This window comes from Bufo bufo, chromosome 2, assembly GCF_905171765.1.
Source record: "Bufo bufo chromosome 2, aBufBuf1.1, whole genome shotgun sequence".
Classification (NCBI taxonomy): Eukaryota; Metazoa; Chordata; class Amphibia; order Anura; family Bufonidae; genus Bufo; species Bufo bufo.
In genome coordinates, this window is record NC_053390.1 from 11,705,311 (window position 1) to 11,732,933 (window position 27,623).

At 43.5% G+C, this 27,623-nt stretch overlaps 2 protein-coding genes across 3 annotated transcripts in view; one reads left to right on the top strand and one right to left on the bottom strand.

The window, feature by feature from the left end:
• Nucleotides 1-27,623, top strand: part of LOC120992016 (zinc finger protein 585A-like) — a gene marked incomplete at its 5' end in the record, with an annotated part of 326,353 nt that overhangs the window by 24,243 nt on the left and 274,487 nt on the right. The gene's annotated exons all lie outside the window — the stretch shown is intronic.
• LOC120992018 (zinc finger protein OZF-like) lies at nucleotides 24,765-27,452 on the bottom strand. Of its 2 annotated transcripts, none has more exons than XM_040420783.1 (2): nucleotides 27,405-27,452; nucleotides 24,765-26,672 (listed from the first exon to the last, which is right to left on the bottom strand). In XM_040420783.1, exons 1-2 carry the CDS (start codon nucleotides 27,436-27,438, stop codon nucleotides 25,390-25,392), a joined length of 1,317 nt encoding a protein of 438 aa, XP_040276717.1. In that variant the 5' UTR covers nucleotides 27,439-27,452; the 3' UTR covers nucleotides 24,765-25,389. The 2 variants fall into 2 exon arrangements, with proteins under 2 accessions (XP_040276717.1, XP_040276716.1); XM_040420782.1 differs by having other exon boundaries at nucleotides 24,765-26,732; nucleotides 27,405-27,440.

Consider the following 27,623-nt stretch of genomic DNA (forward strand, 5'->3'; position numbering starts at 1 on the left):
TCCCCCAAGTGTCTGAAAGTAGGCGCCGACAGTGGTGGTAACTAGGAGTCTAACTAGCGCAAGGGTGGCAGCCGAAAAGTGTCCACGGAGGGCACTCAATAAATTTTGAAATGATAAAAGTAAGGGTGAGGGGAAGGTACAAAAGGCGCCAGACCGAGCAAAAATGTACTAAAAAAAAAATATATATATATGTCAAGGTTTTGGTATCATGGTGCTATAGTACTAGCATATTATGTATATAGGTAAAAAACTATTTGTATGAAAAAACTTTTTAAACAGTTGAAAAAAAGTTGGAAAAAATAAATAATAATAAATAAATAAATAAAATGAGGTCCCTGCTGTGGTTTACACAGAAGGTTGAAGGCAAAGGTTTAAAATCCAAGGTTAAAAACAAGGTTAAAAACAAGGAATAAAATGGATGAGAAAACATCCAGTGAGGCACTTACTTCACTGGGGGGTCGTCAACAGGATAAGCATAAAACACTTGTGACGATTCCCCCCTGGCCAGGATCGTGTGTAGAGTCTCAGTGAATGATGGCAGCAGGCAGTGTGCTTCTGATCAAATCACCTTTAATGGAAAAAATGTGGCTCAACGCGTTTCGGGGATCAAGATTTCCCCTTCATCAGGAGCAAGTGGCTATAGTTATACCTGTAGCAGGTTAGGTTTATAAATACACAGTTCAATTAGTGATTTCATTGGTAAATTGGCGCCAAAAATGTTGAAAATGCCGAAAACAGAAGTGGTGTGATGTCACTTCCGGTCGGTGGAACGCAAATTGCGTTCCAAAGGGCGGAAGTGGCCGGTCAAATTGAAAGTTCAAAAGAAGATGAAAGTGATGAACATTAAATAAAATAAATGTGGAGAGGTGGTCATAGTGGGGGAGTATGAGGAATGGAGCCTTATGTATTGGGTGGCCGGGGGCTGGTAGGAAAGTTTTACGCTAAGAAGGGATCCAGGTGGGCGTTCCCAGCGGTGGAACGCTTGGTGGAACGCATGGGTGGGGGGGCAGAGTGGATGAGGAGAGAGGAGGAGTTGTTGGTACGTCACCTAGTGAGGTGTAGGCTCGGTGTTGGCGGCTGCGGCTGGGCGGACGTGGCTGGGGGAGGTGTTACTGCAGGGCAGGGACACAGTGGCGTCCTGTGGACCGCATAATGGAGCGCACGTGAGAAACAACTAGGCATCTTAACCTATCTAAACACAAACTCAACCCCCAAGAAAGGGACATCCTGGGTAAAGGCTTATCCTTTTGTCCCACTAACAATCCCGACCCTTTTGAGCTTTTTGTGGACCTAAACCAATTTGTAAGAAAACTCACCCTCCACAGACACTTCTCTCTGAAAGAACGGACACCCCACCACACTCCACCACCTCCATCCACCAGCCCGACACCCACCAACCCGGCCCCCCCCGCATTCCCAAATCCCTGACCTCGTTCCCTCTAACATCAGACCCAAATCCACCTTCTACCCATTAGAAAGCAAAGGCCCACACATCGAAACCTTCTTCAATATGGTTATTACGGACTTTAAACTGAACCTTAATGGCCCCAATCCGATACCCACCAGTAACCTCACTCGGGAACAGAAAAAAGCCATTAAAACTCTAACCGGAAATAAGGATGTAGTTATAAAAAACGCAGATAAGGGAGGGAGAATTGTGGTAATGGACAGCAAATACTACACTGCCGAGTCCCTGCGTATACTATCAGACAAGACATACTACTCACCATTGAGCGATGACCCAACACCCCGTTTTACGAAAGAACTTTACGAACTCATAGACGAAGGTCACCACCTAGGTATCCTAGATAAGAAAACCAGAACATACCTTAAAATTGCACACCCTGTCACAGCCAAATTCTACTTTCTACCTAAAATCCATAAGTCACTGCCCAACCCTCCCGGACGACCTATTATTTCAGGTATAGGTTCACTACCACCAACTTGTCCGAGTACATAGACGGCATACTACAACAGTATGTAATTCAACTACCATCATACCTAAAAGACACCACCCACCTACTACAAATACTAGAGACCTTCCAATGGAGAGAGAACTACCACTGGGTCACACTTGATGTGGCCGCCCTCTACAGCAACATAACGCACTCCCTTGGTTTAGAAGCAATATACAAATGGCTAAACTCCGATCCCCGCATGCCCAAGACACAGTGCCACTTCATCCTCAAATCCATAAAATTCATCTTGGAACACAACTACTTCAACTTTCAAGATAAGACCTTTCTCCAGACGAAAGGCACCGCTATGGGGACAAAATTCGCCCCTTCATATGCCAACCTATTCATGGGTCATTTCAAAAGCAGTGTAGGCCTCCTCTCGCATCCCAAAATCCGCCTGTATAAACGCTATATTGATGATATCATTCTCATCTGGGAAGGCGAAACAGATGACCTTACATGTTTCCTGAAAGAACTCAACAATAACAACTGGAACCTATCCTTCACAATGGAACACAACACTAGGGAAGCGGTCTTCCTAGATCTCAAACTAAATATAGCTAATAACCTTATCACAACCAAAACACACTTTAAACAAGTAGACACAAATAGTTATCTGGATTACAAGAGCTGCCACCACTCCCGTTGGAAAAATAACATCCCCTACAGCAAAATGCGCAGAGTACAAAGAAACTGCTCAGATAAAGAAACACTTACCCAACAATTAGAATTTTTGGGAAAGAGATTTTATGAAAAGGGATATCCCAAAAAAACTAGTCATAGACTCCAAGAAAAGGATTTTGACAACTGAACGAGATATCAAATATGGAGAATCAAAACCGAAAAAGACAAAAAATACTAATAATTTCCCACTAAATCTTATCACCCGCTATAACACCCAACACACTGCCATTAAAAAAATACTAACTAAACACTGGCCAATACTACTAAAGGACCCAATCATTGGCCGCACCATCCCTCAAAACCCGATCCTCACATTCCGGAGAGCCAAAACACTGAAACAGATCTTAGCCCCATCCTGCCCCAAATTCAATGCTACCAGAGGGGTGAATTTATTCGGAAAGCCCTCGAACCATATAGACCGCTCCAGAATAGGGTCTTTTAAATGCGGCAAAACACGCTGCAAATGCTGTGCCATGATCGCACACGACGTCAGGGAAATTTCCCTCACCAACCTTGAAGAGTCCCTTTCTCTGAGACATGAAATGACCTGTGGCACCACATTTGTTGTCTATCTCCTCTACTACTCCTGCAACATCTATTACATAGGACATACCACTCAACCACTACGAGAGCGCATGAACAACCACCGATCTAACATCTCCCGTAAAGTAGTTACTCACAGCGTATCACGCCACTTTGCAAACTGCCATGATGGTGACCCCTCCTCACTCCATGTCATCCCTTTAGAGTGGGTCCCAGATTCGTACCAGACATTGTGCCGTAAGGAAATGTTCTGGATTTACAAACTTAATACACTCACTCCGTTCGGACTAAACGAATCTCTAGAATACGTCAATTACTAAAATTACCAAATTTTCCGGCCACCATACCGTCACACTGTACATTAACCACCAAACAACCAATACCAATAGCTAGTTATCTTCCCACACCCCTTCTTCGGATTTGAGACCAAAACACACACACCACTTGCCCGCACCAGCCCCTTTCATCCCAGACTACCCACTCTTCCCGCAACAAGAGACCTATACATTTCCTCATTTCCTCATCTGGCTTCATCTGTCCAACTCCCCCCTTATATACATATATGTAGACCATGTGTATGTATTTATACATCGCCTCTTATATACATACATGTAGACCATGTGTATGTATTTATACATCGCCCCTTATATACATACATGTAGACCATGTGTATATTTATATATGTAGATTCTATGTGATCCTTTCTAGACTTTTGCACTGCGTGCAGAATTATTAGGCAAATGAGTATTTTGACCACATCATCCTCTTTATGCATGTTGTCTTACTCCAAGCTGTATAGGCTCGAAAGCCTACTACCAATTAAGCATATTAGGTGATGTGCATCTCTGTAATGAGAAGGGGTGTGGTCTAATGACATCAACACCCTATATCAGGTGTGCATAATTATTAGGCAACTTCCTTTCCTTTGGCAAAATGGGTCAAAAGAAGGACTTGACAGGCTCAGAAAAGTCAAAAATAGTGAGATATCTTGCAGAGGGATGCAGCACTCTTAAAATTGCAAAGCTTCTGAAGCGTGATCATCGAACAATCAAGCGTTTCATTCAAAATAGTCAACAGGGTCGCAAGAAGCGTGTGGAAAAACCAAGGCGCAAAATAACTGCCCATGAACTGAGAAAAGTCAAGCGTGCAGCTGCCAAGATGCCACTTGCCACCAGTTTGGCCATATTTCAGAGCTGCAACATCACTGGAGTGCCCAAAAGCACAAGGTGTGCAATACTCAGAGACATGGCCAAGGTAAGAAAGGCTAAAAGACGACCACCACTGAACAAGACACACAAGCTGAAACGTCAAGACTGGGCCAAGAAATATCTCAAGACTGATTTTTCTAAGGTTTTATGGACTGATGAAATGAGAGTGAGTCTTGATGGGCCAGATGGATGGGCCCGTGGCTGGATTGGTAAAGGGCAGAGAGCTCCAGTCCGACTCAGACGCCAGCAAGGTGGAGGTAGAGTACTGGTTTGGGCTGGTATCATCAAAGATGAGCTTGTGGGGCCTTTTCGGGTTGAGGATGAAGTCAAGCTCAACTCCCAGTCCTACTGCCAGTTTCTGGAAGACAGCTTCTTCAAGCAGTGGTACAGGAAGAAGTCTGCATCCTTCAAGAAAAACATGATTTTCATGCAGGACAATGCTCCATCACACGCGTCCAAGTACTCCACAGCATGAATCCCATTGAGAACCTGTGGTCCATCATCAAATGTGAGATTTACAAGGAGGGAAAACAGTACACCTCTCTGAACAGTGTCTGGGAGGCTGTGGTTGCTGCTGCACGCAATGTTGATGGTGAACAGATCAAAACACTGACAGAATCCATGGATGGCAGGCTTTTGAGTGTCCTTGCAAAGCAAGGTGGCTATATTGGTCACTGATTTGTTTTTGAATGTCAGAAATGTATATTTGTGAATGTTGAGATGTTATATTGGTTTCACTGGTAAAAATAAATAATTGATATGGGTATATATTTGTTTTTTGTTAAGTTGCCTAATAATTATGCACAGTAATAGTCACCTGCACACACAGATATCCCCCTAAAATAGCTAAAACTAAAAACAAACTAAAAACTACTTCCAAAAATATTCAGCTTTGATATTAATGAGTTTTTTGGGTTCATTGAGAACATGGTTGTTGTTCAATAATAAAATTTATCCTCAAAAATACAACTTGCCTAATAATTCTGCACTCCCTGTATGCGTATTCATCCATTTTTTATTTTATTTTTCAATCCGCTTCTAGGTTCTTCATACAATTGCCTATGCATATTTATATTCTGTATGTGTAATTGTATATACACAAGTATTCATCATTGGCCTCTACCACGACTGCCCACCATGCGAATTATATATACATATGCGCTCGTTCTATTACTCATCCACTTTGTCACTCATCCATTACACTGTATATGTGTTCCATGGGGGTTAATCACCACCCACCATGTCTAATAACTGTATCTTTCTCACATGTATACATATGCGTTCGTTCTGTTTTTCGTTTTTTATTATTATTATTATTTATTTATTTTTTATTTTTATTATTTTTTTTTATTATTTATTTATTTTTTATTTTTTATTATTATTATTATTATATATTTTTTTTTTTACATTTCATTTTTAATTTATCTAAAATGATTCATTTTTTAAAATATGTATCCATTACATTGTATATATGTTCTATAGGGGTTAAAACACCACCCACCATGTTTATTAACTTTATCTTTTCATATATACTTATATATACGGTTTTATATTTACCTACATGTGTATATACATCTATATCCTTTGCCTCCCATATGCTATGATCCCATATTTGTCTTCCCCTCTTTTCTTACTATCCCTCCATTTTTGCCCATTTTTATGCCGTTACTATCCTCAGCTAACACATTCTCTCTCCTTCCAGCAACATATATGACCACACACACAGCACTACCCCTCCGTGCTGCCGGTCCTGCCACTCCAAGTACATAACGATGTTTATTAACTGACAACCCCGCCCCCCGCACGTGCGCTCCATTATGCGGTCCACAGGACGCCACTGTGTCCCTGCCCTGCAGTAACACCTCCCCCAGCCACGTCCGCACAGCCGCAGCCGCCAACACCGAGCCTACACGTCACTAGGTGACGTACCAACAACTCCTCCTCTCTCCTCATCCACTCCGCCCCCCCCACCCATGCGTTCCACCAAGCGTTCCACCGCTGGGAACGCCCACCTGGATCGCTTCTTAGCGCAAAACTTTCCTACCGGCCACCCAATACATAAGGCTCCATTCCTCATACTCCCCCACTATGACCACCTCTCCACATTTATTTTATTTTATGTTCATCACTTTCATCTTCTTTTGAACTGTCAATTTGACCGGCCACTTCCGCCCTTTGGAACGCAATTTGCGTTCCACCGACCGGAAGTGACATCACACCACTTCTGTTTTCGGCATTTTCAACATTTTTGGCGCCAATTTACCAATGAAATCACTAATTGAACTGTGTATTTATAAACCTAACCTGCTACAGGTATAACTATAGCCACTTGCTCCTGATGAAGGGGAAATCTTGATCCCCGAAACGCGTTGAGCCACATTTTTTCCATTAAAGGTGATTTGATCAGAAGCACACTGCCTGCTGCCATCATTCACTGAGACTCTACACACGATCCTGGCCAGGGGGGAATCGTCACAGGTGTTTTATGCTTATCCTGTTGACGACCCCCCAGTGAAGTAAGTGCCTCACTGGATGTTTTCTCATCCATTTTATTCCTTGTTTTTAACCTTGTTTTTAACCTTGGCTTTTAAACCTTTGCCTTCAACCTTCTGTGTAAACCACAGCAGGGACGTCATTTTACTTTTTATTTTTGTTTTATTTTTTTTTTATTTTATTTTTTTTATTTTTTTTTCAACTGTTCAAAAAGTTTTTTCATACAAATAGTTTTTTACCTATATACATAATATGCTAGTACTATAGCACCATGATACCAAAACCTTGACATATATATATATATTTTTTTTTTAGTACATTTTTGCTCGGACTGGCGCCTTTTGTACCTTCCCCTCACCCTTAGGCCTCATGCACATGACCGTTGTGTTCATCCGTGGCCGTTGTGCCGTTTTCCGTTTTTTTTCGCGGACCCATTGACTTTCAATGGGTCCGTGGAAAAATCGGAAAATGCACCGTTTTGCAGCCAAGACCGTGATCCGTGTATCCTGTCCGTCAAAAAAATATGACCTGTCCTATTTTTTTGACGGACAACGGTTCACGGACCCATTCAAGTCAATGGGTCCGTGAAAGAACACGGATGCACACAAGATTGGCATCCGTGTCCGTGATCCGTGGCCGTAGGTTACTTTTTATACAGACGGATCCGAAGATCCGTCTGCATAAAAGCTTTTTCATAGCTGAGTTTTCACTTCGTGAAAACTCAGAACCGACAGTATATTCTAACACAGAGGCGTCCCCATGGTGATGGGGACGCTTCAGGTTAGAATATACTAAAAGAACTGTGTACATGACTGCCCCCTGCTGCCTGGCAGGTGCTGCCAGGCAGCAGGGGGCAGCCCCCCCCCTGTAATTAACACATTGGTGGCCAGTGGGCCCCCCCCCTGTAGTTAACACATTGGTGGCCAGTGCGGCCGCCCCCCCCTCCCTCCCTTGTAGTTAACTCATTGGTGGCCAGTGGGCCCCCCCCTGTAGTTAACACATTGGTGGCCAGTGTGGCCGCCCCCCCCCTCCCTCCCCTGTAGTTAACTCGTTGGTGGCCAGTGGGCCCTCTCCCCTCCCTCCCCCTCCTAATTAAAATCTCCCCCCCTATCATTGGTGGCAGCGGAGAGTACCGATCGGAGTCCCAGTTTAATTGCTGGGGCTCCGATCGGTAACTATGGCAACCAGGACGCTACTGCTGTCCCGTTGCCATGGTTACTTAGCAATTTGTAGAACCATTATACTTACCTGCGAGCTGCGATCTCTGCGTCCGGCCGGGAGCTCCTCCTACTGGTAAGTGACAGGTCTGTGCGGCGCATTGCTTAATGATCTGTCACTTACCAGTAGGAGGAGCTCCCGGCCGGACGCAGAGATCGCAGCTCGCAGGTAAGTATAATGGTTCTACAAATTGCTAAGTAACCATGGCAACCGGGACAGCAGTAGCGTCCTGGTTGCCATGGTTACCGATCGGAGCCCCAGCGATTAAACTGGGACTCCGATCGGTACTCTCCGCTGCCACCAATGATAGGGGGGGGAGATTTTAATTAGGAGGGGGAGGGAGGGGGGCCGGCCGCACTGGCCACCAACGAGTTAACTACAGGGGAGGGAGGGGGGCCCACTGGCCACCAACGAGTTAACTACAGCGGAGGGGGGGCCGGCCACACTGGCCACCAATGTGTTAACTACAGGGGGGGGCCCACTGGCCACCAATGTGTTAACTACAGGTGGGGGGGCTGCCCCCTGCTGCCTGGCAGCACCTGCCAGGCAGCAGGGGGCAGTCATGTACACAGTTATTTTAGTATATTCTAACCTGAAGCGTCCCCATCACCATGGGAACGCCTCTGTGTTAGAATATACTGTCGGATTTGAGTTTCACGATGTAACTCAAATCCGACGGTATATTCTAACATAGAGGCGTTCCCATGGTGATGGGGACGCTTCAAGTTAAAATATACCATCGGATTGGAGAAAACTCCGATCCTATGGTATATTAACTCCTGACTTTACATTGAAAGTCAACGGGGGACGGATCTGTTTGAAATTGCACCATATTGTGTCAACGTCAAACGGATCCGTCCCCATTGACTTGCATTGTAATTCAGGATGGATCCGTTTGGCTCCGCCCGGCCAGGCGGACACCAAAACGACTTTTTTTTCATGTCCGTGGATCCTCCAAAAATCAAGGAAGACCCACGGACGAAAATACGATCACGGAAAAACGGAACCCGTTTTTGAAGACCGCAAAAAAAAAAAACGGTCGTGTGCATGAGGCCTTACTTTTATCATTTCAAAAGCTCTGCATAGGTGACAGGGAATACAATTTAAGAAATTCTTCTTTAATTGATGCGCGCCACCTCCTTTCATTCAATGCTTAAACTTTAACAAGTTGTCCCACATTTGCGCTTCAATAATTTGTCCCACATTTGCGCTTTAATAATTTGTCCCACATTTGCGCTTCAATAATTTGTTCCACGTTTGCGCTTCAATAACTTTTCCCATATTTCCGCTCGATCAAATTTTTTTTTTAACCATTTATCTCCCTTGGATGTGGTCTCTCTTTCTCACGCTCCCTCTCCGGCGTGGAACCCTGATTCGCTGATAACCGTGATCAACATGGTAGGCTCAGAAAAGAACACTGAAAGTTGATAGAGAAGATATCCAAATGGATGGTGGACGTCACAGTGACATGCGATTAGGCAGAAGTTATCTAGAGTCAAAAAAGCGGCAGTAGGCCCTCTCCTGGCTAACATTTCCAAATCCAAAATACCACAGTGACAGTCCCTATAATTTTTTATTAATCATTCCAATAACAGAGCATCCTAAGAGTCCTGTATTGTTATTTATCGTCACTTCCTCCCCGAGTCGGGAGTGGGTAATTGCCGCGCGCGCCCTCCTTTCATTCAATTATTCAGTTTCAATAGCTTCTCCCACATTAAATTTCATGCATTGATCTCCCTTGGATGTGGTCTCTCTTTCTCACGCTCCCTCTCCAGGATGGAACCCTGATTCGCCGCTAACCATTATCAACATGGTAGGCGCAGAAAAGAACATCGAAAGTTGATTGAGCAGATATCCAATTGGAACGTGAACATGTCGCACGGGGATGTACGACATGGTGGGGCAGTATGTTTGCAGACGCCTACACGAACTGACTGATGGTTCTGCCCCCTGCAATTTCTGGGTCTCCAAATTGGGCACATGGCCTGAGCTTGCCCTTTACGCCTTGGAGGTGCTGGCCTGCCCTGCAGCCAGTGTATTGTCTGAACGTGTGTTTAGCACGACTGGATGGGGTTATCACAGGTTATATTTCCCAATGTTTTGGGGTGTAGCCGAATTTTAAAAAATTAAAATAAATTTAAAATCAAAAAGCAGTGTAGGCTACCTCCTCCACCGCCGCTTCCACCTACACCGCCACATCCACCGCCTCCTCAACCTCCTACTCCATATGGACCTCGTCCTCCTAGATCAAGATTATTAGTTTTCATTTTGGTGTATTTTATGTTATTTGAAGTCATTTCCCTATCCACATTTGTTTGCAGAGCAGTTGTCATGCTCTTAACCACATTGTGCTGGCATTTGCAGCCCTCTAGCCTTTTCCGTGACATTTTTAGAGCCATTTTAGTGCTCAAAAGTTCGGGTCCCCATTGACTTCAATGGGGTTCGGGGTCAAGTTCGGGTCCCGAACTCGAACTTTTTTGTCAAGTTCGGCCAAACCCGTCGGAACCCGAACATCCAGCTGTCCGCTCAACTCTAGCCTTTATATGTTGAAAAAACGAAAGCCCTTTTTGCCAAGTATTAGTGGCAAAAGAAAAATATATTTGCTGTTCAGAGTTGCACTTATATGTTGAAAAGTCTTGTGAAGTTTAAAACTGAAAAAAAAAATTGGCTTAATTGCCATTCAGCAGTGCACTTATATGTTGAAAAGCCTGTTTACGTGTATCAGTGGCAAAAGAAACATATATTCGCCGGTCAGAGGTGCAGTTGTATGTCGAAAATCCTTTTGTGGTGTGTATATAAGTAGAACGAGAAAAATATATTCGCCGTTATATGTTGAAAAAACTATGTTAGTTTCCTACAAAGATGTGCTGTTTGCTTGTTTGCCAATTTTGTGTTCCAACTTTTGCCTGAGTTCCGGATTTAACCCTTCACTGCCTGACTTCATCTCCATACCTACCCTGAGCCACTGGTGTCTATTGACCTCTATTGTTCAGCAGTCACCTACCCCCATATTTAAAGATGGCACCTGCAGCTAATGTCCACAATCTGTGATATTGACGATCGAAGACATGTAACCCCTCATACTGTATGCCATGGTCAAATGTGAGCATGGCATCTGAGAGGGCTAGAACCTGGAAGCTTGCGCTCTTTCCATAAAATAAAGATAAACAACTTTAAAAAACAACATCATGGGCTTCACCATATGCGAAAAATGCCCAAACTATTAAAATATAAAAAAGTTATTGCATATGGTGAATGGAGTAAAGGAAAAAAATGGCTAATTCGCTGTATTTCATCACTTTATTCGCGAAAAAAATTGTGAAAATCAAAAGTGATCAAGAAGTAATACACACCCCAAAAGTATTATAAAAAACTACAGATAGTCTTGCAAAAAATGAGACACCACACATCTTCTTAAACTTGACTATAAAAAAGTTTTTAGGGGGTCAGAATATGGTGAAAAGAAAACAATTATTTTTTAAACATTTAGATTTTTTTTCAATATTAAAATGCAAGAAAATCTATACATATGTGGTATCGTCAGATTTGTACTGACCTGGAGAATGAAGAGCACAAGCCAGTTTTTCCACATAGTGAATGCCGTAAAAAATAAAATAAAAAAATTAAAACTGTGTTGGAATTGCATTTTCTTTTCCAATTCCATTTGGATTTTTTTTGCTGCTTTCACCTACATCCTATGTAATATTAAATGGTCGCATTAGAAAGTACAACTTGTCCCACAAAAAAACAAGCCCTCAAATGGCTATGTGAACGGAAAAATAAAAAAGTTATAGCTCGGTGTAGGCAGGGAGTGAAAAACGAAAACAAAGCCTACTCCATGAGGCACAGACTCTGCAGCAGAGTACAGATCCCTGTACAGCGGATAAAAGTTGATCAGAGGGGCAATTAGCCAACTCACTTTGGACTAGCCCCAGGCCAAACCTGTTCAGATGACACAGTGGATCCAGATCTGCTTCATTACTAGTGATGAGTGGCAGGTCCCAAATTCGAATTCGCGATATTTTGCGAATATTTGCTAGAATAGTCGTTTCATATTCACGAATATTCGTATTCGAGATTATTTTCGCGATTGCGATTAATCTTAAATGTAAAAATCGCGTAATGCGAAGTTGATCAAAAAAGAATATATAGCAGTAAATATAGTGCTATATATTCTTTTGAAGAATATTCGTCATATTCTAAAACAAGAATATATAGCAATATAGCGAATAGACTATAAAAAAAAAATTGATTCTAGCACTAGATTAGCTAAATTGCTCTATATTTGTTTTTAGCGAATATTCGCTATATTACTATATATTCTTCTTTTAGAATATTACGAATATTCTAAAAAATGAATATATAGCAATATAGCAAATATATTCGTTATTTAGAATATTCGCCTTTTTTTTTTTTTCAATCTGTAGAGTTGTTAGCATACTCCTCCCTGACAAGCGTCCCCGTCACCATGGGAACGCCTGTGGGTTAGAATATACTATCGGATCTGAGTTTTCCCTGCGATCGTGAAAACTCAGATTCGATGGTATATTCTACCCCCAGCAGGGGTAATATTCGTCAAATATTCGCGTATTCACTATCACAACCGTAATATTCGCATACTGCGCATGTGCGTGGGACGTGGCTTAGCGTGTGTGACGACGTTTTTCAAACTCGGCGATAGTTTACAGACTGCAAAATGGTTGCCAGCAAATTTTGCGATGAAGAGGACGAACTCCTGTTAACTGTAAGTACAACACTGTATTTGATTACATTTTTTATGCATGTTTGAACAATATCTGTATAGTAAGCAATAGTGTTTTTAAATATTCACGAGTACGCAAATAATAAATAATGTTGCGATTATATTTGCGCAATACATATAACCATCTTTTATCAAGTCAGATTAGATATTCATCATTGTTGTAATAAGTATTGTTTTGACATCACAGCACTTTGTCTGTAGCAAGTATGTATGTATGGACAGCAAAGAAATATCATGCACATTGCACATCCATTTTCCTGCCACACACTATAAACCACACACTATTTGTGGTCGGGGCTACAACTTGAACAGGAATCCTAACTAAGTAGTTACCTGAATAAACGGTTTGATTTGTGCCGTAACCGCAACGTTGTAGGGATGACTGAAGGAGGCCATCCCCTGGTGTGACAATGGAATGGAGGGTGGGAAGGGTGGGTGTGCTGAAACCGACATAGAAAATGCAGGGGGGAGAGTGACCCTAAATAGCGGGGCAGAGCCCCTCCCACAAATACAGGCCAATAAATCGGCCGGGGCTACAACTAGAACAGGAATCCTAAGTAGTTACCTGAATTAACGGTTTGATTTGTGCCGTAACCGCAACGTTGTAGGGATGACTGAAGGAAGCCAAAAGAGACAACATGTAACCAGAAAAACTTTATTACAATTTGCACTTACAACACCAAGTTCTGAAAGGCAAGAGACATCTCAATGTTCGGGTGAGGTATATATCTGTAATAACAGGAGGACCGCCACCGCCCTAGTTTCCTGATGACATGAGCCGGAACTTGGTTCTTGGATGCTGCGGAAGCGGCGCCAATCCGAAAGGAGTGGTCAGAGACAGATGCTGGGTCTATACCTAGGTTGGCCACCAGGGTACGGATATGAGAGACAAATTGGGTAGTTGTGAGATGCGCAGCATTGAATGGCAACAGTGGACTATCGGGTGGTTTACTGTCCGAATTTTTTAACAACTGGCGTAGCACTTGAACAGGGCACCAGCGGTGGGTGGTAGGGTAGTATATGATCTGGGTTGGAGGGCCTTATTGTGATGTTTTGGTGGATGTGAGCGAGAGAATGAAGCTTTCTCTATTTGCCTTGAGTTGACCGACAGTAAGATACCTACTGCTACTAAGGGTTGAGGTAAACTCCCCTGGTCTCAGGAACCCATAGAAAGCCAGGTACATGGCTGCTTTGATCACTAGACTCTGTTGGGCTCCAAAGGGGCTTCTGTCTAACATGTCAGATAACTCACGAAATGTTTGCCCGGTGATGGCCTGTCGGCCAGGACGTTTATCTTGATTGCATTTGTCAAGACCCCTGAGAGTAGCCTTAATTACATGAATGAGGAATAGTGAGCGAGCTTCTGGTTGACTCGAGGCTCGGAAATGCTGAATACCGGCTAAGTAGGACTTAACTGTAGAGTATGACAGTTTCAATTCAGAATGACAATAGCCGATGAAAGCTAAAATGTAGTTGGTAAAATCGAGACTGCCTTGGGGACACCTGTCTTGGAACTTGAGAAATGCTTTCCAACCTGTATGGTAAGATCTGGCCGTGTTAGGTGACAGGGACTTGGCTAGTAATGAACGAGCTGTGACCAGATGAGAGTTTAAACCCAGATCAGTGACGGAAAGGGAGGGACTGTGGCACCGTTGACGTTCGCATCGGGAAATACCTGTGAGAAAAGGGCAAAATTAGCTCTAGACAGGGCATCGGCTGCGACATTTTTTCCCCCGGATATATGTGAGCATATGTATCGAAATTGGTGCTGCAACGAAAGAAGCACTAGACGTCTGACAAACAACACCTGAGGGGATTTAGATGACCCGTTATTCAAGATATCAATGACCACTGCGTTGTCGGAAACGAATAATACCGTATGACCGGTCCATTCGTGACCCCAAACATGAGCGGCTGCAACTATGGGGTAAATCTCAAAGGAAGCTGAAGACTGAAGAAACCCCAGCAGTGTCTTGACCTCGTTAGGCCACACGTTTGCTAGCCAGTGTGTGCCAAAAATGGCTGCGAACCCAGAACTGGGAGCGGCATCGGAGAATACTACAGGGGAACTGTTGGACACTTCAGTGATGAAAAGTGAAATACCATTCCAGTTATTAAGAAAATAGTCCCACATGGCTAAATCGGCTACTGCTTGATCGTCAAGGCATATGAGGTCTTGGGAAGGAGCTGAAGGAAGGAGAGCTAGTAGTCATGAAACAAATGGCCTACCTTGGGTAATAGCTCGCATAGCGAAGTTTAACATACCTAAAAGAGACTGTAATTCTACTTTCTTAATAATTCTGGTCTGCCCAAACTTGTGAAGGATGACCCTAATCCTACTCAATTTGTTTTTTGGTAATTTTGCGACCATGTTTAGCGTGTCCAGAATGATGCCTAGGAAAGTGATAACCGAGGATGGACCTTCGACCTTTTTTGGGGATACGGGAATACCAAGTTGGTGCAAACAGCTTAGAAGCGACTGTAGTGCTTTAGAATTGGACCCGGGGTATTCTAACAATAGAAAGTCATCCAGGTAATGGATGACAAAACTACAATGAAACTCGTTGATTAGTATCCAGTGGAGAGCCTGAGCCAATTTGTCAAACAACCACGGGCTGCTTTTGGACCCGAAGGTGAGTTTAGAGGCAAAGTAGTAAAGATCTCTCCACTTTATACCGTGCCACTGCCACAGAGTTGGACTGATGGGGAGTAGTTTAAAAGCGTCAGAAATATCGGCTTTTGACAGAATAGCATGACGGCCTAACTGCAGTATTATGGCGATAGCCTGATCTATCGAGGAATATTTCATACTGACTTCTTCGGAAGGTATGAGGGAGTTGATACTGGGAATGGAGTGACCGTGTGGGGCTGATAAATCGATGATCAATCTTTCTTTATTGCTAAACTTCCCTGTGACTACGCCTATAGGACTGACTCTCCACCGATCAAAAGGAGGGAAAGAAAAGGGGCCTATCAGGAACCCTTTGGCCAACTCGATGGAAATAAGTTCATCTGCTGCTTCAGGGTGGCGCTCCGCTGATAATACATTTCTGCATTCATAAGATGATTCGGGCAGGGCAATTAGACCAGTGTGGAAACCTGACCTAAATCCCGATATGAGGAACTGTACGAAGATAGGGTCGTGGTGGTTGCATAGGAAATGCAGCAAGCAATCAATGTTAACGACACTTAAATATGACTTATCCGACTTTAATGTACAGACCGATTTGGGGTAGGCTCTGAAGCAATTAACACAAACATGTAATAGCCTACACTGACTGTAATTGCAGGAGGAAAAATTAAAGTTATTGCCGATCTGAGACCGGCCGAGGTATTTTATGGGCCTCCCTAACTTATCGACTAAACCGGAGGTTTTCTGGGGTTCAGAGTACCCAGATGGCTGTGCGGAAAGCAGGGCTGTGGAGTCGGTAGATAAATGGTCCGACTCTGACTCCTCAGTTTTTGGTACTTCCGACCCCAACTTCTCTGTATTTAATATGCAAATGTATTTTATATATTCCTTGAAGGAAAGAAAGGCAACATACATGTCATTACCACAGAACTACTGGCTAGGAAGCTGCTGCCTTCTCCTTTGTGTGCTGATCTTCTGCTGAAGATAGAGCAGTGGGAGGATCCAGGAAGGGGCATTTATTTTAAAACATGATTTCCCTAGTAGAATCCCATAGTCATGTTTAAAGTTTAAGCTAACAATCTGAGTTTACAAGTTTTTATACCCTTAGCTGAATGACAGCAGTTTTTCAGATGGTTTACAGCTTCAGTCTTGAGCTATTGACCATCCATTCCCTTCACTTATACAAGTGTCTCTAGTCCTGCAAAAAACATATTTACTTAATCAGTTATCAGTGAGAGGCTAGGTTAACCATGGGCGTTGCATTCCCTGTAACAGCGGAACACAACACAATGGAAAGTATAAGTATTGCCGCTCCTTAACTGTGCGTTGCGTGCCATATAGTGAAGCATATGAAAAGCATGCTTCTTCATGGTCACTTAACATGTTTGTTTTGCGGTAATGTGACGCACTGCATGCATTGGCCTTTATTCTTACAGTAGAGAAGTACTGTATTTTTCGCAAAAGTGGGGGGGAAATAGCAGTGCGTCTTATGGGGGCGAATGCTGTGACCTTCCGGTGAATAGGCAGAGAGGGAGGAGGGGCTGGGGGACGGCATCCATTTCTGTAATGGCAGCGGGGCCCGGTTCAGTCACTGTATTCTACTACACCGGGCCCCGCTCACTGTAGTATACGGTAAGCTCCAGTCTCTTCGGGGGCGTGGGTTCGAATCCCACTGCTGCCACCAATGTAACGGACCGTTTCAGCAGACAAGGGGTTAAAATCCGTTTAGTCGATAAGCCCCTTTCTGAGAGACAGGCACAGCTACTGCAGGACACCAACCTCCCGAACTGGATACAAAGTAGCACTCCAAACTGGAACCTCACGAATAGCTGCTAGCAGACGAACAGGAATCAGTAACAGCATACAGTGAATCCCCCCAATAACGAGACAAGGCTCCGTGTTGAGGGTCAAGCAGTGGTCTGACTGTACTTCACGTACAGCCTCTTTTATTCATAAACCACAAACATAGTACTGCCCACAGGGGTTTGAAATATAACTAATCAGTAATTTACAACACATACAATGATACAACAGCAACCAATCGTTCACGCCCCCAGAGGACCAGAATGAAGACTGTGACATAGGACAGATAAACAGCACTTAGGACACACAGACACAACACATCCCCACAATGCATCATGGTTTCCTCCTCTCTGCCCTCGAGACACCCGAGGCGTAATCCAATTATCTCTCAAGACAAAGAGAAGTCACCAATACACATGTGCAGACAACAGGACAGACATCACCATTTAAACACACAATGGGACAATGGCACAATAGAAACACACCCAGCATATTCCTCCCAAGCTGACAAGTTACACTTATTATAAATTGGTATAACTTGGGGACAAACCTATCCAAAATTCACTTGAATAGGTTCAGGGGTTTAAAAGTTAGTATATGGCCCATAATCCTGGGGCAAGAGGCCAGCAGCCAGGCCTCTCCAAAACCCAGTGGCGAGGTTGGTTTCGCCACAGTATTGTTAAAGTATTCCAATCATCTTAAATCTAGCGCTGTACTACTTACTACTAACTTATTGGCAGTCAGGAGACCGGGTGGGCGGTCGTAGCGTAGCTCACTATGCCACGCGGCTGCTCCGCCCACTTTATGAATGAAGCAGGCACCGGGCCCCGCTGCCATTACAGATGCTGGCCCCCATTCACTACATAGGGACACTATTATGGGGGGGATCTGTGGATGACACATAAGATTAGATGCTATATATCTGTCATCCACAGATGCCCCCACAATAAAAAATAAAAAGTTGATGACGCCGGATAACCCTCTTGCCCAACGGCTGACCGCTGGCTTGTCGGAACTGCTAGACCACCAACTACTGCCTTATAAACTGGTGGACTCAGAGGCCTTTAGAAAATGTGTGGCCATTGCCACACCGCAATGGAAAGTCCCCGGAAGGAAATATTTCTCCCAGAAGGGCATCCCACAGCTATATGGCCACGTTCAGCGGCAAGTGAATATATCTCTGGCACACAGTGTTGGTGCCAAGATACATCTAACCACAGACACATGGTCTAGCAAACACGGACAGGGAAGGTACATAACTTTTACTGCCCACTGGGTGAACCTTCTGACGGCCGTCAAGCATGTAACCCGTGGCACCCGTGTGGATTTGGTGTTACCGCTAGTGATGAGCGGCAGTGGTCATATTCGAATTCGCAATATTTCGCGAATATTTCGTAGAATATTCACGAATTTGAATATTTGTTATATTCTACTTTTAAAAAAATAAAAATAAATCGGCAAGGTATTGATCGCGATATGCGAATATTACGCGATCAATACAGACGTGGGTCAAAAACTAATATATAGCACTATAGAATTTAGTGCTATATATAGGGAGGAATCAATATTCTAAAAAAAGAATATATAGAGCAATATAGCAATGAGAACTCAGATCCTGGTATGGTATATTCTAACCCCCAGGCATTTCCATGGTGACGGGGACGCTTGTCGGGGAGGAGTATGCCGAAGTGGAACAACTGTACAGATTGAAAAAAAATAAAAATAAATGAATATTCTAAAAAAACTAATATATTTCGAAATAGTGCTATATATTCGGGTTTATTTTAGAACATTCGTCATTTTTCCCATCTAAAGTCATGATTCCTCCCTGCTTAAGTTGCATGTGGGCGAATGACTCATTGGCCCACAAGCAAGAAGCAGGGAGGAATCATGTTTTCAGATGCCAAAAAATTTCGAATATTTGATATAGCGAATATATAGCACTATATTAGAAATATTCGCGATTTCTCGAAGTTGCGATATTTGAGATAAATATTCGTAATTCGAATATTCACGCTCAACACTAGTTACCACCACGGATTGCATGCAGGCCTGTCTCTTCTTCTCCTTCTCCATGTCCTCCTCAGCTGATTTCTCCTTTTCCACTGCTACTGCCTCTTCCGCTGCACCCGCCAAGCGCCCCAGAACCTATTCGACATGCCAGGTGAGACGTTGCCATGCTGTGCCACGGCTGTTGTGCCTGGAAGCCAAGAGCCACACCGGTCCTGCACTGCTTTCAGCTCTGCGGTCACAGGCCGATCAGTGGCTAACCCTGCTCAATTTAACAGTTGGTAAAGTGGTGTGCGACAACAGTGCCAATCTGCTAAGCGCGCTGAAACAGGGCAAAATGACACACAAGCTGTCCTGAACTTAGTCGTGCAGCGATTCATTGCCAAATACCCTGTGGCCCAGGATGTCTTGCGGCAGGCCAGGAAAATCTCTGGCCATTTTAGATCTTACACGGCCATGACTCACCTTGCTAATGTTCAGCGGCGACATCACCTGCCCGTCAGACGTCTGATTTCTGACAGCCCGACGCGCTGGAACTCCACCTTGTATATGCTTGTTAGGCTGCTCCAGCAGAAATGTGCCGTTAACGACTACCTGTACGAACACTGCAGCAGGGCAGGTTCTGGGGAGCTTGGTTTCTTTTGACCACTGCCCCGTGGCTGCTCATGCGTGATGCATGCAGACTTCTGCAGCCATTTGATGAGATCACCAAACTGGTCAGTCGCAGCCAGGGCACCATCAGTGACATCGTACCTTACACCTTCTTTCTGGAGAGTGCATTGTGTTGTGTAATTTATCAAGCCATCGAGGAGCAGGAGCTGGAATAAGAGGAAGTCGCAATGCTGAATCAATTCCCGGGGGGGGGGGGGGGCTACTCCATCTGAGACAAGTCAGCAGGAGTCTGAAGAGGAGTCAGAGGAGGATGGTGGCTGGGGCGAGGAGGAGGAGGAAAAAGAAGAGCAGGCTTTGAGGGGGACTTTAAACTTTTCGGGGATCCCTGGTGTTGTCCATGGCTGGGGGGAGGAGACCGAAGACTACATTCTCCTGGGCGATGAGAAGGAGCCAGGGTGCTCCACCGCTTCCAATTTAGTGCAAATGGGGGTCTTCATGCTCCAGTGTTTCAATAGGGACCACCATATAAAAAGCATAAAGGGCAAGGACCAGTACTGGGTGGCAACGTACTTAGACCCCGGTATAAACACAAAATGGTGGACATGTTACCAGCATCACAGAGGGCTGTCAGAATGTAGCATTTCCAAGCCTTGCTACAAGAGATGCTGCATTCTGCTGTTGCCGGTGCTAGCAGAGGAATTTCCACCCACAGCGAAACAGGTACGGGTGCAAGAAGAGGACGGTTTGAAGATATGTTGGTCACTTCGGATATGATATCATTCTTTCAGCCAACCAATCGACAACCGCCCTCAGGATCCAGCCTCAGGGAACGCCTAGACCGACAGGTGTCCGAGTACATCGGGTTAACAGCCGATGTGGACTCACTGAGAAGTGAGGAATCCCTGGACTACTGGGTGTGCAGGCTTGACCTGTGGCCAGAGCTGGTACAAATTGCCATGGAATGCTTGGCTTGCCCCTCGTCGAGTGTCCTGTTCGAAAGGACGTTCAGCACAGCAGCGGGGATAGTGACTGATAAGCGCACTCGCCTAGCTCATGACAGTGTGGACTACCACACATTTCTAAAAATGAATGAGGCATGGATCTCAGAGGAATTCAACACCTGTGACGACCACGTGTAATTTAATTTCCTCATGCTGGGCCACACATATCTGCCATCACACAGAACAAAGAATGGTCCTTGTCTTATGTATATACAGCGGCATAAAAGGCCAAAGGCCTTTTCTGTCAGGTGAATGCCTAATTTTTGGGGCCTGTACTCGACTGGCCTACAGTTAAATTGTTATCCAGTAAACGCCTAATGTACAGATTTAGCAGGGTTAACACTCAAACTCTTAATTTAAATATCTTAACTCATTGTGTTATCTTGAAACAAAAGCCATTGAAAAGTAATTGAAGGTCTTTGCTTAATGCTTAACGCATTTAGTTTAGATAACACATCTCATAAAGCATGAGTGTTAACTCTACTATATCTGTACCTCCAGCCACATAATCATTTATTTTTTTCTGTCAGGTGGATGCCTAATTTTGGGGGTCTGTACTCCCGTGGCCCAAAATAATTTTTTTCTAGGCTCCAGCGGAGCACATTTTTGAGAGTTTCCCTTTAAGACGCATAAAAATGGCCCCTGATTAAAATACATATTTTTTATGGGAATTTTTGCCTTTGATCCCCCTCTGGTATGTCACTGTCCATATTGTGAGACTAATTGTGCACTTCTAGTAAGTATTTGGTGGCTGCGAATATAACCTGAAGGTTTTTCAGGTTCGCCTACCATTAAAGTGAATGGGGCCCACCGCGAACTGCGTGAACATTTGATCGCGAACACGCGTTCGTGTTTGCGAAGCGTCTCGGCCGATGTTCGTCCATCACTATTTCACAGTAGAATATTTTGGCAGATGACACTAAACTGTCTAAAGTAATTTACACGGAAGAGGACAGTATACTGCTACAGATGGATCTGGATACATTGGAGGCTTGGGCAGAGAAGTGGCAGATGAGGTTTAACACTGACAAATGTAAGGCTATGCACATGGGAAGGAATAATGCAAGTCACCCGTACATACTAAATGGTAAAACACTGGGTAACACTGACATGGAAAAGGACCTAGAAATTTTAGTTAACAGCAAACTAAGCTGTAAAAACCAGTGTCAGGCAGCTGCTGCCAAGGCCAATAAGATAATGGAATGCATCAAAAGGGGCATAGAAGCCCTTGATGAGAACATAGTCCTACCACTTTACAAATTACTAGTGAGAACACTCATGGAGTACTGTGTACAGTTCTAGGCTCCTGTGAACGAGGCAGACATAGCAGAGCTGGAGAGGGTACAGAGGAGAGCAACTAAAGTAATAACTGGAATGGGGAAACTATAGTAGCCTGAAAGATTATCATCATAAGGGTTATTCACTTTAGAAAAAATAACACTGAGCGGAGATCTAATTACTATGTATAAATAGATCAGGGGTCAGTACAGAGAGCTCTCCCATCATCTATTTTTCTCCAGGACTGTGACAAGGGGACATCCTCTGCGTCTGGAGGAAAGAAGGTTTGTACACAAACATAGAAAAGGATTCTTTATGGTAAGAGCAGTGAGAATATGGAACTATCTGCCCGAGGAGGTGGCGATAGTGAGTTCACTAAAAAGAGTTCAAGAGGGGCCTGGATGTATTTTTGGAGTGTAATAATATTACAGGCTATAGTTACTAGAGATGGGTCGTTGATTCATGGAGTTATTCTGATTGCCTGATTGGAGTCGGGAAGGAATTTTTTTCCCCTTAAGTGGGGAAAATTGGCTTCTACCTCACAGTTTTTTTTTGCCTTCCTCTGGATCAACTTGCAGGATAACAGGCCGAACTCAATGGACAAATGTATTTTTTCGGCCTTATATACGATGTTACTATGAAACCACTTCTTCATATCCATAATACTTTATCCAACCACAATGTGTCCTACTGAATCTATACCAGACTTCTAGGTTAAGATTCCCATACTTCATCCCTGCCTTCTCTAACACTCTGTCCACATTCTTCAGACTCTCCTTACCTCCTCTTATAACCTTGGGGTATACTAAAATTATTTCTCATTGCTCTTCAACTGTACCAGAACAACTATAGAAAGTAACAAAATACAGAAGTCTGTTTCCCCTCAGAGCTTCCTTACTACAGGGTGGGCCATTTATATGGATACACCTTAATAAAATGGGAATGGTTGGTGATATTAACTTCCTGTTTGTGGCACATTAGTATATGTGAGGGGGGAAACTTTTCAAGATGGGTGGTGACCATGGCGGCCATTTTGAAGTCGGCCATTTTGAATCCAACTTTTGTTTTTTCAATAGGAAGAGGGTCATGTGACACATCAGACTTATTGGGAATTTCACAAGAAAAACAATGGTGTGCTTGGTTTTAACGTAACTTTATTCTTTCAGGAGTTATTTACAAGTTTCTGACCACTTATAAAATGTGTTCAATGTGCTGCCCATTGTGTTGGATTGTCAATGCAACCCTCTTCTCCCACTCTTCACACACTGATAGCAACACCGCAGGAGAAATGCTAGCACAGGCTTCCAGTATCCGTAGTGTCAGGTGCTGCACATCTTGTATCTTCACCGATAGTGAAGATACAAAGATAGTGGGGCCATTCTTCATCAATGGAAACCTTAAAGGCCACTGGATATGCGAAATTGCTACATGATGATGTGTTTCCCTCTTTATGCACTGAAGCTGGCACGTTATCTGAGTTTTTCCAGCAAGATGGTGCACCACCACATTATGGGTGTCAGGTCCGAGCATTCCTAGATGAACAGTTTCCTGGAAAGTGGATTGGTCGTCGTGGGCCAGTTGAATGGCCCCCAAGGTCTCCCGATCTGACCCCCTTAGACTTTTATCTTTGGGGTCATCTGAAGGCAATTGTCTATGCTGTGAAGATACGAGATGTGCAGCACCTGAAACTACGGATACTGGAAGCCTGTGCTAGCATTTCTCCTGCGGTGTTGCTATCAGTGTGTGAAGAGTGGGGGAAGAGGGTTGCATTGACAATCCAACACAATGGGCAGCACATTGAACACATTTTATAAGTGGTCAGAAACTTGTAAATAACTCATGAAAGAATAAAGTTACGTTAAAACCAAGCACACCATTGTTTTTCTTGTGAAATTCCCAATAAGTTTAATGTGTCACATGACCCTCTTCCTATTGAAAAAACAAAAGTTGGATTCAAAATGGCCAACTTCAAAATGGCCTCCATGGTCACCACCCATCTTGAAAAGTTTCCCCCCTCACATATACTAATGTGCCACAAACAGGAAGTTAATATCACCAACCATTCCCATTTTATTAAGGTGTATCCATATAAATGGCCCACCCTGTATATCACCTAGTGTACCCTGTTACTGAGATTTACCTTTCTATAATGTTTCTGCAATTTTCCAAACATAGTAAAGAACAAACAAAACGTATACCGTGACTCCTAAAGCCATATGTATTTTCAACTTTTAAGGCTCTTTATCAATATGGACTGTAAAAGGACTTTATACGTATGTTCCTTCAACTATCCCTCGAACCAGACAACTGGTCAGGAAGGCACAGATACAATGTAAGATAAAGTCTCTTACCTTGTAGCACTGTCTTTTATATCTGTCCGTCTCGGTCTGGATTATCCAAGTTGTCAGTAGATGAATGAAGTTTCCTTTTGTTGAGCCCCGCGTTGGGCGCCAAGTTTTCTCGGGAAAAAAACCCTTCTCTATAATTGTTGGGTCCCAATTGAAATGTCCTCTCAGAGAGCTAACACAGACACATTGCTGAATCAAATTCACTCTCCTTTAATTCCACAGACCGTATACATCTTTATAACAGTACAGATAATCATAGAGGGAGCTTACCATGGCAGGCCTGGGAAGCTTTAGAAGCAATTTCTCCAATCGGAAGGCAGAGAGAGCTGCATCCCTCTGCCTTACCTCACATAGGCAGCAATCGCTGTTGAAGGCGGCATCTGAGTGGTTAAGTGACAGGGTTCGGTGCGATTGCCGTTCCCCGTCATTGCTGCAAGGTGCCAGCTGTATTATACATCCAGAACCCACCGCGTATGGATTGGGGTCATTGAGGATAGGTCATCAATATATATTGCTGCACAACCATTTTAATCTTGTGTTTTCCATTTCATCAGGACGCACTTGATGGTCTTACCATGTGAGGCACATGGTTTTATCAATTTGGGCTTCCATGTGCATCACATTAATTCCATCATGTGCCTCCACATATTAATCCTGTTGCCCATTATGTGAGAAGGTATTTAATTGTGTTACTATTAATGTGAGGTTTTATTAATTTGTAGTTCCTTGTGCCTTACATTAATAGTAAGTGCCTCATCAAGTACCTCTTCACATAATGGGCAACATGGGTTACTGTGGGTATTTGTGTTATTTTATTTGTTATCGAATAACGTCATTCTTTAATTGGAATCGAAATCAAAGTCTAAATTCTGGAATTGTGATCGTATCCTTACTCTTCTGTGACTTTTCTCATGACTATCACGATCTGATTTTTGCGTAAAACATTGCTCACATTCTGAACATGCATACGGCTTCTTTACTGCGTGACGTAGCGCATGTTTAACAAGATTTTGTCTAAGTGTAAAACGTTTCCCACATTCTGAACATGAATACAGCTTCTCTCCTCTGTGACTTCTCTGATGTGCAGCAAGACTTGGTTTCTGTGTAAAACATTTCCCACATTCTGAACATGAATACGGCTTCTCTCCTGTGTGACGTAGTGCATGTTTAACAAGAGTTTGTCTAAGTGTAAAACTTTTCCCACAGTCTGAACATGAAAAAGGCTTCTCTCCTGTGTGATTTCTTTCATGTTTAACAAGATGTAATTTTTCTGTAAAACATTTCCCACATTCTGAACATGAATACGGCTTCTCCCTTGTATGTAATTTCTGATGTGTAACAAGACTTGATTTAGCATTAAAACATTTCCCACAATCTGAACATGAATATGGTTTCTCTCCAGTGTGCCTTCTCTGATGATAACTAAGTTTGGCTTTAGTAATAAAACAGTCCCCACATTCTGAACAGAAGTATGGCTTCTCCCCTGTGTGCATTCTCTGATGTGTAACAAGACTTGATTTAGCATTAAAACATTTCCCACATTCTGAACATGAATACGGCTTCTCTCCTGTGTGAATTCTCTCATGTCTGACAAGATAGAATTTTTCTGTAAAACATTTCCCACATTCTGAACATGAATATGGCTTCTCTCCTGTGTGACTTTTTTCATGTCTAACAAGATGTGATTTACATGCAAAATATTTCCCACATTCTGAACATGAATTTGGCTTCTCTCCTGTGTGACTTCTCTCATGTCTAGCAAGATGTGATTTATGTGCAAAATATTTCCCACATTCTGAACATGAATACGGCTTCTCTCCTGTGTGACTTCTCTCATGTCGAACAAGCGCTGATTTATATGCAAAATATTTCCCACATTGTGGACATGAAAACAGCTTGTCCTCTTGTGTGCGAATTCTTCTGTCTGTAGAAAGACTTGATCTTTTTGTGATCTCTTGAAACCTTTCACCCCCTTTCTGACCGGCACTTGTGGTAGCAAACTGTGATTGGTCAGATGAAGATTCCTCATGAACAGGGGAATTATATGACAGATCTGTACTGTGAAGTCCTGGATGTACATTAAGGTTTTCTCCTGAAGAGCATTGCATGATGTCTTCATCTTCTACTTTATAATTTAGTGACAACATGAAGTTTCCCTCAGAATTCTTATGGTAATTTTCTGCTAAAGATACAAAATTAAATTTTGTATAGACTGCACATGACGAGTCTTACCTTGTGATATAAGAGGCTGGTGCCCCTCCATTACATGTCACTGCACACACTGCACATGACAGGTCTTACCTTGTAATATAAGAGGCTGGAGCTCCTCCATTACATGTCACTGCACACACGTGTATACACTGCACAAGATGAATCTTCCCTTGTGATATAAGAGGCTGGTGCTCCTCCATCACATGTCACTGCACACACGTGTATACACTGCACATGACGGCTCTTACCTTGTGATATAAGAGGCTGGTGCTCCTCCATCACATGTCACTGCACACACGTGTATACACTGCACATGATGAATCTTCCCTTGTGATATAAGAGGCTGGTGCTCCTTCATTACATGTCACTGCACACACGTGTATACACTGCACATGACGGCTCTTACCCTGTGATATAAGAGGCTGGTGCTCCTCCATTACATGTCACTGCACACACGTGTATACACTGCACATGACGGCTCTTACCCTGTGATATAAGAGGCTGGTGCTCCTCCATTACATGTCACTGCACACACGTGTATACACTGCACATGACGGCTCTTACCTTGTGATATAAGAGGCTGGTACTCCTCCATTACATGTCACTGCACACACGTGTATACACTGCACATGATGGGTCTTACCTTGTGATATAAGAGGCTGGTGCTCCTCCATCATGGCCTCCTTGTACAGGTCCTTGTGGCCTTCTATATACTCCCACTCCTCCATGGAGAAATAGACAGTGACATCCTGACACCTTATAGGAACCTGACAACACAATGACACCGTCATCACCCAGACCCCTCCAGTGCTGTTACTGGAGAATTTCCCAGCATTCCCAGCAGTGTCACCTCTCCAGTCAG